The 19,065-nt window shown below is 47.6% G+C and overlaps 2 protein-coding genes across 9 annotated transcripts in view; both read left to right on the top strand.

Annotated features, from left to right (window-relative positions):
• LOC123097254 (uncharacterized) overlaps positions 1–4,320 on the top strand; it is a 36,345-nt gene extending 32,025 nt beyond the window's left edge. For all 5 annotated transcript variants that reach the window (XM_044518958.1, XM_044518957.1, XM_044518956.1 and 2 more), the window contains one exon: positions 3,697–4,320. In XM_044518958.1, coding sequence (XP_044374893.1) covers positions 3,697–3,738 — 42 coding nt within the window. In that variant the 3' untranslated portion in view covers positions 3,739–4,320. The remainder of the gene's footprint in view (positions 1–3,696) is intronic.
• Positions 4,321–4,751: 431 nt separating this feature from the next.
• Positions 4,752–18,390, top strand: LOC123097255 (uncharacterized). Of its 4 annotated transcripts, XM_044518964.1 has the most exons (4): positions 4,752–5,303; positions 7,474–7,536; positions 16,774–16,851; positions 18,080–18,390. In XM_044518964.1, exons 1-3 carry the CDS (start codon positions 4,986–4,988, stop codon positions 16,810–16,812), a joined length of 420 nt encoding a protein of 139 aa, XP_044374899.1. In that variant the 5' UTR covers positions 4,752–4,985; the 3' UTR covers positions 16,813–16,851; positions 18,080–18,390. The 4 variants fall into 4 exon arrangements, with proteins under 4 accessions (XP_044374899.1, XP_044374898.1, XP_044374896.1 ...); XM_044518963.1 differs by having other exon boundaries at positions 16,774–18,390; XM_044518961.1 differs by lacking the exon at positions 16,774–16,851 and having other exon boundaries at positions 4,753–5,303.
• Positions 18,391–19,065: the final 675 nt, after the last annotated feature.

Below are 19,065 nucleotides of genomic sequence, written 5' to 3'. Positions count from 1 at the left end.
GCGTGCGTTGCCCCCGGAAGAACTGGTCACACTGTTAAGCCAGTTGAGGGGGTCCTCGGTGCCGTCGTAGGTGGCGAAGGTGAGCTTGGCGAAGCGGGAGCCGTCTGAGTACGGCTCGGCGGTGCGGAGCAGCGGCACCGGGTCGGTGATCACACGCCCCCCCCACGTGGAACGGCGGCGCGTCGAGGCCAACGTTGGGGCCCGCGGAGCTGGAGGACCCGCCGTACTGCGCCTGTTGTGACGGCACGTGCGGCGGTCCAGAGGCCATCGTGTAGACCGGCTGAGACGACGACTCGGTCAACCAAGCCGGTAGCGGGTGTTAGAGTTGTGTCGAATATTATTGTTCCAGTTAGGTTACAGTTGGACTTGGAGTCGTACGGTGTGTAGACAGGATATGGAGTCGTGTCCAAGTAGGACACTTGTATCCTAGGCCTCTCATATATAGCGAGGGTAGACACACGATGTAACCTATGTCAACATAATAGCACAGGCACGCGGGGGGAGCCGGCGCACGGGCGGCCGGGGTGCGGTATTGTAGCGGTGTCATGAGGAGGAGCGCCCGTAGTCAGGCCCCGGGGATGTAGCCATGATGGTGAACAACAACAACAACAACAACAACAAAAACAAAGCCTTTAGTCCCAAACAAGTTGGGGTAGGCTAGAGGTGAAACCCATAAGATCTCGCAACCAACTCATGGCTCTGGCACATGGGTAGCCATGATGATGAACCTCGTTAACAAATCTCGATGTCGTGCTTGTGTGATTGCTTGGTTCTCGATAGATCAACGAAGCGCCTCGGATTTATTCTAACAAGTGGTATCATGAGCAAAGTTCGAAGAGGCAGCAGAAGTTGATTTAGAGGATAGCGATGAAGACCGGCGGCTGCGGAGGCTCGGCGACGTGCGGTAGCGATCGGAGATCATCACGTATAAATCAATCAGAAACAGCATTGCAAGACTGGATCGTCAGCGCCGCAGGCTGGTGGCTGGCGGGGCGCGCGTGGCACACAGGCACGGAATCTCGGCGAGATCGGAAGCGTGCGGCAGCGGCATACGTAACACGTAGCAGCAAGGGCGCGCAAGCAAAGCGCTAGGGCAGGCGGCCCTGCCGGTGAAGGCGCGCGCGGCTGGTGGTTCGTGTGTCGGATGACACAGCGACAACGGATCGAGATTGGTCGTGTCCTGGTGGTGGTGCGAGATCGGATACGGCGGCGGTGCAACGTGCGTGCTGCAGGAGTCCTCGAGGCGTGGCGAGCGACAGGCCTGTGGTGCGAGTAGCAGCCGAGCAACATGGCTGGAGGCCCATTGCTAGCAGTCCCAAGTGTGGGATTTAAGGCCCACGTTGGTTAGTGGCGGCCATCTCGGGCGGCAAACCCAGTTGGCGGTGTGTGGGCTGGCCATGGCGGGGTTTGGCTGGTGCACGGAAGATGCTCGTTCGTGGGAAGTCTGGTGGTACGCGCGATGCATCCGGAGGCAAGGTGCTTGGAGCCGCAGAAGCTGGACACGAGGTGTTGTTGAAAAAAAGCATGTATCGTGGAGGCTAGCAGCAAATTAATCAGCGAAGGAAAAAAAACCACATGGATAGCTTTGCATATGGTAGCAGTACGTTGGCTGGAAAAGCAACATCAAGCGTAGGAGATTGTGCCAAGAGAAGCACCACCACGTGAAGACCAAAGGATATTTCCTGGTTAGATTTTACGGCAGGAGTGGAGTAGCTTGCTCAGCATATCAGTGACGTTTGAAGGTGTTGCAGAGGCCAGGACAACTAAGATGAAAGTATCATGTGGATGAAAATTCGCGGAAGATGATTTGGGAGCCTAGAGTGCGTTGTGCAAGGATCATGCATACACAGGGCGTTAAGCAATGCACGGAGAGATGTGCTGGCAGACATGACGCAGGATGAAGCATGGTTGCAGTCAGATAATTTTGGCTGGGTCAGACAGGATAGTCTGATGGATCGACATGGATGTTGGTCAAAAGCAGAAGACAACAGTGATTTCAGCGTCGACGACATAGGAGCGTGATGCTGATGGAGGTCGACTTCTGGGGCGTGGAAACACGTGGTGCAGGCCTGAGGGCTTGTGCGGCTTCGACAAGACAATGGCGCAGGGTTGATTCAAGGTTTGTGTACACATGAGAGCTTGAAGTCGACAGGGCGCGGGGTGGCTTGTACAACCACAATGGAGTCATGTTGAAGGTGGAGCTGGAGTCTGATGGATGACTACACTGTGCTGATGGAGGGGCTATGGCGTAAATGCATGGAGAGTCGAAGCCTATTTCAGCGGGATAGCGAGAGAACGTGGATCGGACTGGGGCCCAGTGGTCTGATGGAGACGTGATACTCGACATCGGTCGGTGATGATCGGTGGTTCTCTGCAGTAGGGGTTTGAGTGGTGTGGGTCCGTGGCCCTAGAGATTCGACCAGGACAGCAGAGGCTAGACGCGGTGATAGCGGTGAGGCGTGAGGTAAGCACGGGACACAACGACGTGCCAAGGCATTGGTGGTCAAACATGTGGTCAGGCAAATTGTGCAGAGGGTGCTGAAGCAGTGTTGACGAGTACCAGATTCAAGTTGGTGACCGGGTCTATCGGTGCCGGTTGATGGACAGGAATTGACCATGGAGAATATGAGAAAGTGGGGGAAAGTCTGAAATTGTCAAAAGCTAAGACAGTACATGGCCGTATATTCTGTGGTGTTCAGTGCACATGGCAAAGTGCGGATGACAAATACAGAAGGAGGCGGAGTGCTATAGCTAGGGGACATGCCAGAGACTATCCGGAACAAGGTTGAGACAACTGCAAATTTGACTCAGGGTGACACAGGGCGACGGTGAAATTCCTTTTAAGTTTTAGACAAGCAGTCAAGAAAGACCGGTGACATTGAGTTCAGGTAACTCTTATATGTGGCGTCCAATATGTGAGTTGTTCACTTTCACGCAGACAGGGGTCGGTGTGTGATGGCGTTGAACGGATTCTCCAGAAGTTGGCAGTACAAAGTAGAGTAGTGAGAAACTTAATTTTGCTCAAGTATTGACTGTGAAGAAGACGAGAAGGGACTACAGTTGCAGGTGGAGTCACATGGAGTCTGGGAGTAGCAGCGGTGCTCAAGGTGTATCTCAATGTACATGGGGGTTTGATGCATGGATGAATTCAAGGTGGTGAAGAATATTCGCCAAGGTGGAGTTTGTTAGAGTTGTGTCGAATATTATTGTACAAGTTAGGTTACACTTGGACTTGGAGTCATACGGTGTGTAGACAGGATATGGAGTCGTGTCCAAGTAGGACACTTGTATCCTAGGCCTCTCATATATAGCAAGGGTAGACACACGATATAACCTATGCCAACATAATAGCACAAGCACGCGGGGGGAGCCGGCGGCGTGTGCCGGCGCCCGGGGTGCGGTATTGTAGCGGTGTCATGGGGAGGAGTACCCGTAGTCAGGTCCTGGGGATGTAGCTATGATGGTGAACCTCGTTAACAAATCTCGGTGTCGTGCTTGTGTGATTGCTTGGTTTTCGGTAGATCAACGGAGTGCCTCGGATTTATTCTAATCGCGGGACCCGGTAGAACCCTAGTTTTTAATGAATATATCTCTGAACTTAAAATCATGCGGTGACCCCATTGTTTGATTTTTTTTACCCGATCATTGTTTGAATTTGAACTAACATGTCCTTCTCTCTGTTACCAATATATTCAGGTGAAGAATCGGCTGGCTGACCGTAAGCATAAGCCTGCTTAAATGCAAGGATGGCACAGTCGTGAAATACCTCACAAAGGATGTCATGTAGTGAGCCATCTGTTGTCAACACAATCTGTTGGTGACTCTTCATTTAATTGACCATAGTCGTCCTCCCCCCTTTCAGTTGCCCACATAGGTTTTGATCCAAAAGAATTTTACAAAATGTTAACGCAGTCTTCGCAGCAGTGTACCGCTACTGATTTCAGCCGTCACTGCCAAACAATCTGCACCCAGTTTTGTTCGATTTGACTTTTGGATGAGAGGGGGCCAGCTAGCTATGATTGTCGTTCTACAATTTTATTTGATGTTTGTATCTTAAGAGGGGACCAAGTTGGATTCCATTTTGTAATGCCTGTCAGTCACGTGTTTGCAGAATCTGTAGATATTGAGTTCGACCGTGCCCCAAAGAACTGACATTCTGCATCGGCAGTCAACATTTTGTACAAATGAAATGATCATACTCCCTCCGTCTCAAAATTCTTGTCTTAGATTTGTATCTAGATAAATTTAAGACAAGAATTTTGGGACGGAGGGAGGGAGTACATCAGAGTTGATATTTTCTACTAGCTGTTTCTGATATTCTGCAAGTGTTCCAGAATTATCGTTTTCAAGTTGAATTTTGTTGATTATTACTTGCGGTAGTACAGGCTTGTGTGGTGTTAGGTTGCTCATGATGAGGTCCGTGAGGTTGAACTAATCCATCAAGATGCATCTTTTGTTTTTCTTGCGAGGTTGAACTTATCCAGCAAGATCCATTTTTTAGGTTGAACTAATCCAGCAAGATGCATCTTTTGGATTTTTTAGAGGTTTTTTGGTTCCCTGCATTTAGACTTGAACTAGGCCATGCCATGCCATGCCATAGGGCGATTTAATAAAACCCTTGTATCACTTTGATTGCTGTAATAACCGCATGTGAAATTAGCTACAAGCCCCTGCGAGCTGTCTCCACTTGTTGTCGTCATGGTGTGATGTCTCCTTTGGGTCGTTTCCTTCTATTTGGGAGCCACCACTTTGCCACGTCAATATGACAACGAGATTTGTTTGACCCTTTGGTACACGCCTTTCAAGAGGTAGCACTAGGAGTCACCGTTCAAGCAGTTATGTCTATTAGGGGCTTATAAGTCTATTAGGAGGTATCTTCAAAGCAGAAGACCGCTGGACAGGGGAGTTTTGCAAAAAAAAAAAAACCCGAAGCTCCGGTGATCGCCTGGCGATCTGGCGGCGACGGAGATAGAGAAAGGGGAGTGATGGAGAAGGGGAATCCGGCGGAGGCCCCGGCGGCTCGTGACCCCAACGGGAAGGGGCGGGCAACAACGGCGTCCCAGGCGGAGACCACGGAGCCTCGCGTTCCCAGTAGGGCGGGGGATTCCGTCGGGGGCCCGCTGGATTGGGAAGAAATCAAGGCCACATCAAGGCGGATTCTCCGGCGATCTCCAAACCGGAATAGGTGCTGGAAGTGGATGAAGAGGAGGGCAGAGGAGATGATGCGCACGAATCTAGCGAGGATCCCTACTGATCTGGCGGGGAGTGGGAAGGCCGGCGGCTACAACGACAACAAATTGGAGGTACTTCCATATAACAGGGACCTTGTTTCTCAGGATTTGATCCCGTCCCGGGTAGGTGGTCCGATTTTGGCTGCTAGTAGTATGGAAACTAGTATTATTGCTCTGGATTACAGAGATTCTTTCTCTGAGTATGAAAGAGGAAGAGAGAAATCAGGGAATGAACATTATCTATACTTTAAAGGAGAAAAGAGAAATTAGTGGCATTTTATTTTGGAAATTGCCCATTTATGATCTTTTATTTTTTGATAAATGCACAATTCTCGTCATGTTGGTGGCGAATTTGAGTGAGGGGAAGAACTATCTCTACTCCAAAGGAGGAGTCCGTTTGGTCTCGTTAGCTCCACCGATCGATCGAAGGAAATCACCCCCTCGTCCCACCTCCTCCCACCGATTTTTTGTCCCTCGTAGTAGAAAAAACCGGCGGCATATCTCTACTCGGAGCAGTTTGTACGTTGTTTGTCCTTCCTTCGATTCCACCGATTTGTTTTCACGTACAAAAGAACGACCTCGCACACACACAAACCCCTCCTCCCATCACACAGAATACCCCACGCAAGAGAACCGAAGAAATAGCCAGACGCAACCATCCACGCACGCACCCGCGAGCCGTAAACTCTATGCATCGCCAGGCATCGCCAGGCGCCGCTGCCAATGCCAAGCGCCGCAGCGCCACCGTGATTCCAATGACCGACGAATCGAACCCCCCTCGTCCCCAACAGGGATGGATCACACGGGCCCGACATGCAGAGCCGCTGTCGTGGGAGATGAGAAATAGGCCGCTGCCCAGCACCCTCGTTCCGAGCACCACGCTACGCGCCGACGCTAGGGAGTCCCGGCGGTAATCCGTGTTCTCGCTGACGGTGCCATCGGATCTGCAGTGGACGTGTCCAAGGAGATGGGGCTGCCAGCCTACCTCCTATTCAACCCGGTCGGCACATGTGGATTCTTGGGCCACCTGAACTTGGATCAGCTCTTTCGAGAGAGGATGTGTGCCATTCAAAGGTAAATGGTGCCGTTCAGTTTCGCTATTGCCTGTCTTGGCTTTGGATACTAGATGATCTGCTCCAGTGTCTAATTCCGCGTGTAGATAATCAGATCCATTGTGCTACCCAGTTCCTAATACCAGTGACGGAGGACCCGTAGGGCAAGGTGGGGTGGACGCCCACCTAGAATCAATCGCTGGCCATAGTGAGTTCGTGGCGGCTGCGGCTGCGTCATTCATCGAGTAAGAAGAAAGGGGGATTGGACAAGGAGCAATCATGGGCTTGGCCGGCGTGCTGGAGCGAAACATGTCTGTTTTAGCATGGGTCGAGGCACTAGGGCGCGTTGTGGGTGTGGCTTGGTCGGTCGTTCACTAGCTGAATCGTCGTGCGTTTGGCTGAGGAAGCGATCGCTGGCAACCGGTACTCCGGCAGGCATGTACCGCAGTAATTAGTGTGACGGTCAGCATCAGACCGCACAAGAAGACGGCTCTGCTCCAGCCTACATGCCGGAGCCTGTACTCCTGTCTTCTGCATGAAGGACATCAGCCTCTAGCAGTGCAGGGCGACAACAGCTGCACGACGTCACCGAAGTTACCCGCAGGCGATGGCCAAGTTTGGCTAAGTTTGGCATTAGCCTAGCTGCTAGCGGAAGTTGGACATGAAGGGAAGAGGCAGGGGTCAGAAAACACAAAAGGGCAGGGGTCATCAGAGTTGTTAATTTGTTTTTTCTGATTTATAGCGATGCATTATAAGTTTCTGAATTTTGTCAAAGTGTCAACTGCAGATCGTGCATAGTAGTGGTCAATTGATAGTACTGGTCAAGGTGTCAAATACTTTGTTTTTGCTTTGCATCAAACCATTTCTTTTTGTGCTCTAGAGTTTAGAGTCAGCCCCACCTTGATTTTCCTCCGTCCTCCGCCACTATCTAATACACCAATCGAGGCCAAGTACAACTGGTGATGAGGCCAAGTACAACTGGTTGGAAAAGGAAAGGGGAAATCTTCGAGGAAAGACATGTTCTGCTTAGAAGGAACTTCCCAAGGGATCTCATTGATACTGGAAGTAGTTTCTTTTTTTTATTTCTAGATTTTGAGCATCTTGAAGGTTCATCGCTTGTTTTTTTTTCTTTTGGTAGCCCCTTTGTTACGACATCATCTTTCATGTTACAACCCGATGATCAATTTCAGACATACCTCTTCGCATATATGGAAACGTTGCAGCAAGTGGATTCCATGAATGTCTTTGATGAGGTAATATGTTTTTTGGACTTGTTCTTACTTTGGACAATTTTCTGTTATGATAAATAATAATAATAATTAGTATCATTTTAGTATCTTGTTATTGTCATCCTTCTGCTGTTTTACGATAAGAAAAACAGTTTCGCAAGCATGTGGAAGTTGTGTTTATGACTGCCAAGGCCGACGCCGCACCATTATCGACGGACGAGACAGCCTGGATGATGTAGGGTGGAACCCTATACGGCCGATCTTTCACGGAAGGAGCGGATCCCAACTAAGAACACGAAGAACACGAGGGAAAACACTTGAGAATCACTCAAACAAACAAGATATAGTCACACATATGCTAGATCCTCGAAACACGAGAGGAGATACAAGATCCACGATCAACAAAGGACGATAGAAAGGTAACCGGTTCTTCTCCGTGAGGAGGTCTTGATATGGCCACCCAAGAGGGGGTCTTGAATCCAACGTGGATCTTCTCCGAAGAGGGGCCACGGTCTCTCTCAAGGAGTAGATCCGTATGGATGAGCGAGGCTCTATCTCACAAATGAGCTATCACAACGCTAACCCTAGAAAGAGGGAGGAGGAGGAGGAGTATATATAGTCTAGGTGGGCGAAGGGGTACATGGGCCTCGGGCCCTTACACTGTGTGCAGACAGGGGAGGCCGGATGTCCGGGCATCGGGCCAGATGTCTGGGCCTTCGCGAGGTGCCGGATGTCCGGGCGGTCGATGCTGGCCTTGATGCTCTCTGGATAGGCGGGGTCCGGATGTCCGGTGATGGGCCGGATGTCCGGGAGCTCGGGACCGGCCGGATGTCCGGGCTGAAGGGCCATGTCTTCTGTTCTTTGGATAGGCCTGTCCGGATGTTCGCGAAGAAGGCCGGATTTCCGGGCCGGATGTCCGGGTTGGCCGCCGGATGTCCGGGCCCTGTAGACTTGGCCGCTGGCTCCTTGCTGATGGTGACACTTCCAGGGGCCGGATGTCCGGGTCCTGGGAGCTGTCCTTGACTCCTTTCGTTGGTTCTCCTCGTCCATGAACTTGGGGACTTGTCCGTCTTCACGTGCATTTTCGGGAGGGTCCTCTTGATACCTAATCATGCACAACATCTCGGACTTAGGTAGTAGCCATGTCTCGAGTGGATCATTTGTGATATCACTAAAGAAGGAAGTCGCCTCTGTCTCGAGAGCTCTAGCTCGTGCTCGTGTCATGGTTCCTCTTGGCTCTTCATGAGACGATGGTAGGTCCATGGGGATGACCGTAGGATGCTCCGCATCATCTCCCCTCCCTTGGGAAAGATCCGACCTCGGATCGAAATCCTCATCACCATGGTACGGGGAGAGATCTTTGACGTTGAAGATGTCACTCACGGAGTACTTGTCGCGTGGAATGTCGATCTTGTAGGCGTTGTTGTTGTAGCGTGCAAGCACCTTGAAGGGTCCATCGGCTCGTGGTAGAAGTTTGGACCTGCGTTCGTTGGGGAAGCGGTCCTTGCGAAGGTGTAGCCACACAAGATCTCCAATGTTGAATATCATGGGTTGCTTATTGATGTTGAGCTTGGTCGCGAGTCGTTGTACTTGGCGCTCGATGGTGTGCCTTGTATCTTCATGCATCTTCTTGAGGAAGTTCACTCGTGCACTCGCGTCCATGTTGGTGCGCTCTTGTAGTGGTAGAGGAAGAATGTCCAATGGGGACAACGGATTGAAGCCGTAGACGACCTCGAAGGGGACTTGCCGGTAGTCGAATGTCTTGCACGGTTGTAGGCGTACTCGGCGATAGGTAGGCACTCCTCCCACTCCTTGATGTTCGTCTTTATCAACACGCGTAGTAGAGTGGAGAGTGTACGGTTCGCCACCTCCGTTTGGCCGTCGGTTTGAGGATGGTATGCCGAAGAGAATAAGAGCTTGATTCTGAGCTTGGCGCACAAGGTCTTCCAAAAGAAACTCAAGAACTTGACGTCGTGGTCCGAGACAATCGTCTTTGGCACTCCATGTAGGCGCAAGATTTCCCTACAAAAAAGATTTGCAACATGTGAAGCATCGTCTATCTTGTTGCATGGTATGAAATGTGCCATTTTAGAGAATCAGTCCACAACAACAAAGACGAAATCCTTTCCATTTATAGTTCTAGGCAAATCAAGGACAAAATCCATGCTAATATCCTCCTATGGGTGATATGGAATTGGAAGGGGCATATAAAGTCCATGGGATTGAGCTTAGACTTAGCTTTGCGACATGCAGAGCGCCGAGTAGTGAAGCGTGAGACGTCACGGAACATCTTGGGCCAAAAATATTTCTTGGAGAGCGTAGCAAATGTCTTGTCGCGTCCAAAGTGTCCCATTAGTCCTCCTCCATGAGATTCTTGCAAAAGCAACAAACGAAGAGAAGACTCGGGGATGCAAAGTTTGTTAGCTCTCATAAGATAATCATCTTTGATGTAATAGCGTTCCCAAGATGTATGCGTCAAACACTTGGCATAAGGAATAGCAAAAGTAGGATCATGCGCATACAAGTCTTTTATGTGCTCAAAGCCAATGACATTTAATCCAAGTTTAGTAACAAGCATGCATATACGGGAAAGTGCATCTGCCACAACATTTTCCTTACATTTAATATACTTGATGACATAAGGAAATGACTCAATGAACTCACTCCACTTAGCATGACGCTTGTTCAACTTAGTTTGACCCTTGAGATACTTAAACGTTTCATGATCGGTATGGATGATAAATTCATGAGGGCGAAGATAGTGTTCCCATTCACGCAAAACTCGCACTAAAGCATATAGCTCTTTGTCATAGATGGGATAATTGAGTTGCGCTCCGGAGAGTTTCTCACTAAAGTATTCTATGGGGCGCTTCTTTTGCGTTAACACACCTCCTATGCCATTACCGTAGCATCGCAATGAATTTCAAAGGGTTTGTCAAAGTTGGGTAATGCAAGCACGGGAGCATGAGTAAGCAAATTCTTAAGCTCATTGAATGGGCTATCTTGAGATGGTCCCCAAACAAAGGGTGCATTCTTCTTGCTCAAAGCATGTAAATCAGACGCAATAGTGCTAAAGTCCTTCACAAATCTACGGTAGAAACCGGCTAAACCAAGGAAACTACGCACTTGTTGCAAATTGGTTGGTTGGGGCCAAGTTTTAATAGCATTGATCTTAGATTCATCAACATGAACACCCTTAGAAGATACTACAAAACCCAAGAAAACAAGCTTATCAACACCAAAAAGGCATTTGTCCATATTAGCATAAATACGCTCTTTTCGAAGAGTTTGCAACACGATTCGAAGGTGGGTGACATGATCTTTGAGAGATTTGCTAAAAACAAGGATATCGTCGAAGTAGACCACAACAAACTCACCAATGTAAGGGCGAAGCACATAATGCATAAGACACATGAAAGTACCGGGTGCTTCCAATAAACCCATAGGCATGACTAACCACTCATACAAACCAAACTTTGTTTTGAAAGCGGTTTTCCTTCCATCACCCTCTTGTATGCGTATTTGATAGTAACCACTTTTGAGATCGATTTTGGAAAAAATAATGGCACCGCTAAGTTCATCTAGCATATCATCAAGGCGTGGAATGGGGTACCTATAGCGAACGATGATAGCATTGATAGGTCTACAATCGGAACACATGCGAAAGCTATCGTCTCTTTTTGGCACAAGAATGACCGGTACGGCACAAGGACTCAAACTTTCACGCACATGTCCATGGTCTATGAGATGTTTTACTTGCCTTTGTATTTATTTGGTTTCTTCGGGGTTGACTCGGTAGGGAGCCTTGTTTGGAAGTGGTGCTCCGGGGATGAGGTCGATGAGGTGTAGACCCGGAGGTAGCTCGTCGGAAAAAACATCTTAGAATTCCTGCAATAGAGAAGATAACACCAAAGGTAGATTGTGAGAGGTGTTAGTTTTTGGTGCCTCGTCTTTGCGCAATAGGACGTAGTGCATGGCACTTGATGGGTTCTCACACACTTCTCTCATCTCACGTTTGGTGGCAAAGAGGACTAAATTCTTCTTGTTGCTCATCGTGGAGGCACTCAATTTGGGCTTGTGGCGCTCACTCTCTTTTTGGTGGTTCGCTCTCTCACTATTCTCTCCATGATGGGTGGCTTGCTTGTCGGCGATCACTTGGCTTGGAGACATAGGTCGTAGCACATACTCCTTTCCTTTCATCTTGAAACTATAGTGATTTGTACGCCCGTTGTGGGTGACGCCTCGGTTAAATTGCCATGGCCGTCCAAGAAGGAGGTGGCAAACGGTCATCGGCACGACATCACACTCCAAAGTGTCTTCGTAAGCTCCGATCTTTAAAGAAACTTGTACCCTATGCTCGACTTGGATAGTGCCGGAGTCGCTTAGCCATTGAACTTTGTATGAGTGCGGGTGCTTCATCTTGTCCAATTGGACCTTGGATCATAGTTCTTCACTTGCTAGGTTATGGAAACTCCCTCCATCGATGATGACCTTGACGGACCTTCCATTGATGCCGGCCTTGGTGTGGAAGATATGGCATCGTTGGTCTTGTTCTTGTTGATGTTGAAGAGTCAAGACCTTGGAGACAACGAGAGCGGGGCTCGAATCTTTGTCACAAAAGACTTGATCATCTTCATCGTCGTTCACTTGCCGGTGCATGGCCACTTGCTCAAGGGCTTCCATTTCTCCTTCACTCATGAAGTCATAGGTTCCATCGTCGTTGAGGATCATGGTGCGCTTGTTTGTATACTCAAAGGACTTGTGGCCTCGGCTGCCGCATGTGAAGCATTTGAAGGAACTTGTCTTGATGGTCTCATCGGTTGGGGTAGATGATGATGAAGCTCTCGGCTTGAAGTTGCTTGTAGTAGGAGGACGACTTGAGGTTGTCGAAGTTTTCTTGTAACTTGACTTGTCGCCGTTGCTTGTAGATGGCTTGGTTGAGGTAGAAGGTGTTGGAGTCGTTGAAGCTTGATTGTTGGAGAAGCCATAGGACTTGGACGAGAACTTGGCGTACTTGAAGTCATCTTGCACTTGGCGTTCCGCTTTGGTAGCTTGATGCACTATCTCAATGAGGTTCGAGTATGGTTGGAAGTCGGCGATCTTCTTGATAGGATGATTGAGTCCATTCAAGAAACGTGCTATAGTTTGTTCATCATCTTCCGTGACATTGGCTCGTATCATGGCAATCTCCATTTCCTTATAGTACTCTTCAACGCTCTTGGTTCCTTGCTTGAGGAGTTGGAGTTTCTTGAATAGGTCGCGGTTGTAGTAGGTAGGCACGAAACGTGCTCTCATGACATCCTTCATTTGCGCCCAAGTTATGATGGGTGGTTCACCTTTGGCCGCTCGGCGCTCAGTGACTTGTTCCCACCAAATGAGGACGTAGTCTTGGAACTCGAGGGATGCCATCGCGATCTTCTTCTCTTCTTCATAGTTGTGCAAGCGGAAGATTTTGTCAACCTTCAATGCCCATGATAGGTACTCTTCGGGATCATTGCTTCCGGAAAACTTGGGCATGGTGAACTTTAGCTTGCCGTATCGTTGCTCTTTATTGTGTTGGGGTCGGGGATGATGACGTCCTTGACGAGGAGGATTGTCTCCCTCAACTTGATCTTGTCTTGGAGGATTTCCATTTTCATCTTGCTCATGTTGAACTTGATGTTCTTGGCAAGCTTGTGGAGGAGCTTGACGAACTTGACGATGCACGCGAGCTTGATATAGTCGTTCTTGAACTTCATCACGAAACACTTCTTGTTGCTCACGAGCTTGTCGGTTGCGCGTGGCTACGGCTCGAGTTGAATCTCGAAGGGCACATTGCGCCTCAAGTGCTTGAGCTTCTCGTAGTTGTTGTTCTTGACGTTGTGCCTCGCCATCTTGTGTATCTTGGTGTTGTCGCGCATGCTCTTCCTCTTGTTGTTGGCGTAGACGTTGCCGTTCTTGTGCTTGCGCGAAAGTAGCTTGGTTTTGACGGTGTCGATGTTCTTGCATGCGAGCTTGCTCTTGAGAGTCAGTGTCGTGTAGCGGATTGCGGTTGGCGTGACGGTCTTGTCGCGCGGCACGACGAAGAGTGTTCGATGTCGGAGTACTTGAGCCGGAGATAGTGTCGTCGGAGTGTCGACTCGAGCGGCTCCGTCTTGAGTAGGACGAAGTGGTAGAAGAGCGGTTGACTAACAAGGCATGAATCTCGTCCATTCTTGCGTCATTCTCTTATTTGTGTTCGTCGAGCTTGTTGTCGAAGTAGTCTCTTGTACGTTGCTCGGAGATTCGCAAGTCGGTGGCGAGATGGTCGATGCGGTCGCTCATTGCTTGTTGCTCTTGATGCAAAGCTCATTGTGTACCAAAGAGGTGTAGCTTGGTGACGTAGTTGTTCGGGTCATCATCTTGCTCAAGGAAGAGTGGGTTGGTAGAAGTACTTGGTCTATCCATCATTCCAAACAAATATGTGAGTGGGAGAAAGAGAAGAACTTATACCAAATGTACCTTGACCCAAGTTGAAGATGGATCAATGATCACTCCAATGTGTAACAAGGAAATATCACAATTGGTACTAATTCTTGTCAGTTTCTCACACCTACACAAGTAAAAGCTTCTAGTGAAGCTTGGTTAGGATGGTGGCACAAAATTGGATGCAATTGTTAGTGAGCTTCAATAATGTTGGAAAAGATTCACAAATTTGCAAATGCAACAAGTAGACCAATAGCAAGATATGATACACGGAAACACACACGCAAATAGATAAGTGGGGTCGTGCAACCAAGGAGTGAGCCAAAATGTGGAATCCACGAAAATGCTCTTGTTGCACAACACTAGAAAGACGCTAGCACGATTGCACAATAGGCGGATACGAAACTTGTGCACAACCTACTAAGCAAAAATGCAACGACTTCTATCCCAAGTATGCTATATGTATGGTATTCCGATGATATGATCAAAGATGATCGAGTATGACAATCTTAATGTGGTATGATGCTATGGTTCTTGCTTATAAGCTCTTTGCTTATCTTTCCCTTTTGCTTAAAAGCTTGTTTGGCTCTTTGTCGTTTGAGCTCTTTTCTCATGCAAAACTTCACGAACCAAGATAGCAATTGTGTATGCGATGACAACCTTGTGACACAAGAGATGATACCAAGATATGCACCACGATGGTATGGTATGTATGCTATGGAAAGTATGATCACTAATGTGCACAAGTCACGTTGCCGACAATACTCAAAGGCTAGTCTTGATGGGTAAGGTACGCAAAAGTAAGCCTATGGGGTTATCAATGCAATGGCAAGAATGTAGAATGATATCACGATACCAAAATGAGGTTACCATTGTTGATGACGAGTCCATGGCGAAGATGAGCGGCGGTGATGTTGATGTTGAACCGTACCTAAATAGCCGAAACACAATAGGACACAGGAACCGCAACTCAAATTCTCAAAGCAAAACGTGTAGAAATTGTCGGGATTGATAGTGGGTAAGCGGTGGTGGTGTTTGTGGAAAATGGTAGTGGTATGCGGAAGTGATGGTGGTATGCGGAAGTGTATGTGGGCACCGGATCAAAATTTGACGAAGGTTAGGTGGGAAACGGAGCGGTGGATGGAAGTGCTGCTGTCAGGGGCCGGATGTCCGGGCTTGAGGGCCGGATGTCCGGGCTGTCGGGTCGGATGTCTGGGCTCTGGATCCGAGGACGAACTCGAAGAACTCCGCGTGGAAGAGGCAAAATCGGGGCAAGATTCGAGAGATTTTGTGGATGGAAATTGGGGAAAAGATGGTGGAAAGGTAGATCTACCTGCAACACACAAAATCCGCGGATCAAATCCAACAAAACTTCATCACACCAACAAATCACAATAAAATTTGGGGCTATTTTTGTGGGGAATTTTTAAATTAGGAACAAAATCAACAAAACTAGGCTAGAAAACAAAGAGGGGGGCTCCGAAATCATGATCAACGTGGCTCATGATACCAAGATGATATAGGGTGGAACCCTATACGGCCGATCTTTCACGAAAGGAGCAGATCCCAACTAAGAACACGAAGTACACGAGGGAAAACACGAGAGAATCACTCAAACCAACAAGATATAGTCACACATATGCTAGATCCTTGGAACATGAGAGGAGATACAAGATCCAAGGTAACCGGTTCTTCTCCATGAGGAGGTCTTGATGGGGCCACCCAAGAGGGGGTCTTGAATCCAACGTGGATCTTCTCTGAAGAGGGGCCGCGGTCTCTCGCAAGGAGTAGATCCGTATGGATGAGCGAGGCTCTATCCCACAAATGAGCTATCACAACGCTAACCCTAGAAAGAGGGGGGAGGAGGAGTATATATAGTCTAGGTGGGCGAAGGGGTACATGGGCCTCGGGCCCCTACACTTTGCGCAGACAGGGGAGGCCGGATGTCTGGGCCTTCGCGAGGCGCCGGATGTCCGGGCGGTCGATGCTGGCCTTGATGCTCTCTAGATAGGCGGGGTCCGGATGTCCGGGCGATGGGCCGGATGTCCGGGAGCTCGGGACCGGCTGGATGTCCGGTCCTTTGGCCGGATGACCGGGCTGAAGGGCCAGGTCTTCTGTTCTCTGGATAGGCCTGTCCGGATGTCCGGGTTGGCCGCCGGATGTCCGGGCCCTGTAGACTTGGCCGCTGGCTCCTTGCTGATGGTGACACTTCCAGGGGCCGGATGTCCGGGTCCTAGGAGCTGTCCTTGACTCCTTCCGTTGGTTCTCCTCGTCCATGAACTTGGGGACTTGTCCGGCTTCACGTGCATCTTCAGGAGGGTCCTCTTGATACCTAATCATGCACAACATCTCGGACTTAGGTAGTAGCCATGTCTCGAGTGGATCATATGTGATATCACTAAGGAAAGAAGTCACCTCCGTCTCGAGAGCTCTAGCTCGTGTTCGTGTCATGGGTCCTCTTGGCTCTTGATGAGACGATGGTAGGTCCATGGGGATGACCGTAGGATGCTCCGCATCACTGGAGGCAGCAATCGACGGTTACACCCCAATCCTCGCTGGCACCCGTACTGAACGATAGCGCCGGCGCACCGAGGAACGATTTGCACGAAAGCCTCATCCTGGACCGATGCCACCGGGGAAATCAAGACCTTGGAAAATACCGGTTTGTGAGTCTAAAAAATGAAAGATGTTTATTTGTGTGAGTATACCAAGATTCTTATATCTTTCTTTAAATTTTCCTGTATATAATTAAGTATATATTTTCTTTATTGCCGTGCTATGATTGCTGATGCAAATTCCATTGATCTTTGAATCCAGGAACAAATGTTGTCATTTAGTGCTTCAAGTAACAACTAAACGTGTGCATTGAGCATATATAAGGAAACGAGGCTATAGGTATAATCTAAAAAAAGCATAAATGATGACTACCCATTAACAAACATTACTATATGCTCTTTATTTCTTCTTCCTGGAATCAAGGTCAGTCAAATATGTTCATGTTACTGGTCAAACGAAAAGATGTTCATGTTCATCTCCATGGAATGGAATGATGGTAGTGCTGCTCCATTCATTAACTATAGCCCCCAATAGCTAATCCATCTAGATGGTTTTACGTTTCCTTTTTAAATAATATACAAATAGCTCCCAGTAAGACAAGTGATTTATGCCTTTTTATATGACAATGCTGCAACTTCAATTCTACTTGCTAATATCTAGGAACCACTTAACCTGCTTCAAGTTGATGTTCAATAAACATGTGCATTTACATGTTGTAAAATCATAAAACTCATATTTTTTCTCTATCCTCTGAAATCTTGCGTAAATTGGTTGTAGGTTGTTGACTCATCATTGCAAGCAGTTAGTGATGATATATAAATACTAAAATAAAATAATTCAAAGGTGTACCCTGAAACTCGTGCATTAAATTTTCAATGTTTTTGATTGAAATTTGCTGAGAATTTAGTCAAATGTTGTGGGTGTGGAAGGGCGGCTGTTTCAAACACATATTAAATGGCTTAGAGCACATTTGATCATCTTTATTGTTTTTAACACTTAGTAATGAGCTCATAGATGACAGAAGCAGAAAAATACGTTGCCAAATATCATTGGACTGCATACTGACATGGTAGAATCAGTAGTCTATCTCACTTGTTCTTGTCAGAACCTGCATAAGATTTTGTATGTGATGCTCTTCTTTATTCAATCAACTGAAAGAAGAGCATCGATAATAGATCACCACCAGGTTATCACCAACCAGCAAAAAAGGTATATGAAGCTCTATTCGACAAACGATAGTTGCTCATTCTTTGCCAAGAGCAAATCTGAAGTTGCATATGAACTTCTTAAACTAAGCATTCAACAAATAGATCAACATATTCCATGTTTAGTGTACAACTCACAAATAGACATTTGCTGTGAGAAAAATATTAATTGTTCCTAAAATGTCGAGACAAGTTTTTATTTTATAATTTGATGCTCTTGTTGTTATCCCGCCCTCATAGGATTTTAGAGTTTGATGGAATATAGTCATATTTTCTTACAATTACAAGTTCTTCTATAATTGGATGAGAAGATACCATCTAGCATGTCAATTAAGAATTACACATATTTATACCTCGAACAGGGAAGCATGTATTTGATCTTTGCTGCTGAGATTCAGTTTTTCCTATCGGAGGTCAGACTTCATTGCTTGGAGTTTTACAAAGAACGGATGTTTCACAGTTCGCTCGACTTATTTGGAGGAATGGAACAAACAATATGGGAGAAAATTGTAATACAGAAATGGCATGGGTAGAACAAATGTCAATACGATATGGTCTAAGATTTGGAAGTTATCTTGTCCAGCAAAGGTGAAGATTTTTATTTGGCCCACTTTACACGGAACCCTTCCGTGTCATGTTACATTTGCAAATAGACATATGAAGGTTTCGCCCATATGCCCATCATGTTCTAACGGGCTGGAAGATACAAAACACTTGTTATTTTTATGTAAAAAGGTGAAAGAAGTGTGGGAAAGGTTGGGTCTGCATGAGGCCATTGAGAAAGCCTGTGCAATTGACCGTGCGGGAAAGACGGTCCTTGAGTTCCTTCTTCTTATGCCAAATCATGAGCTATCTATAGTGGACACCCAGAAAATGTACGTGAATTGATCGCCAATAGCTTGGTACTTATGGTGGGACAGACGTACGCTAGTTCATCAGGGAAAATCACAAGACGCATACCAAATTTCGATGGGAGCCCGTGCTATAACGACAAATTATGTAATTGCCCAATCCCCTAGGGCAACCAATAAAAGAGAGGGGTGGACAAGACCACCTAGAGGTTTTGTGAAATTAAATGTTGATGCTTCTTTCGATCAAGACATGCTTAGAGGAACAACGGGGGCTGTACTTAGAGATGACAAAGGAGGATTCATTTGGGGGGGGGGGGATTTGGAGGATGAATTGGTGTGCAGATGCATTAACAGCTGAAGCCTTGGCTCTGAGATATGGCTTATTACTTGCACAGAAGACGGGATGCAACTGTATCATCGTTAACTCCGACAATATGGAAGTAATTGACATAATGAAGAATGGAGGATATTCAGCGGGAGCGGCAGCGACAGTGTTT

The sequence above is a fragment of the Triticum aestivum genome, chromosome 4D (assembly GCF_018294505.1).
Source record: "Triticum aestivum cultivar Chinese Spring chromosome 4D, IWGSC CS RefSeq v2.1, whole genome shotgun sequence".
In the NCBI taxonomy this organism is placed as follows: domain Eukaryota; kingdom Viridiplantae; phylum Streptophyta; class Magnoliopsida; order Poales; family Poaceae; genus Triticum; species Triticum aestivum.
This window is presented reverse-complemented; position numbering and strand designations above follow the sequence as displayed.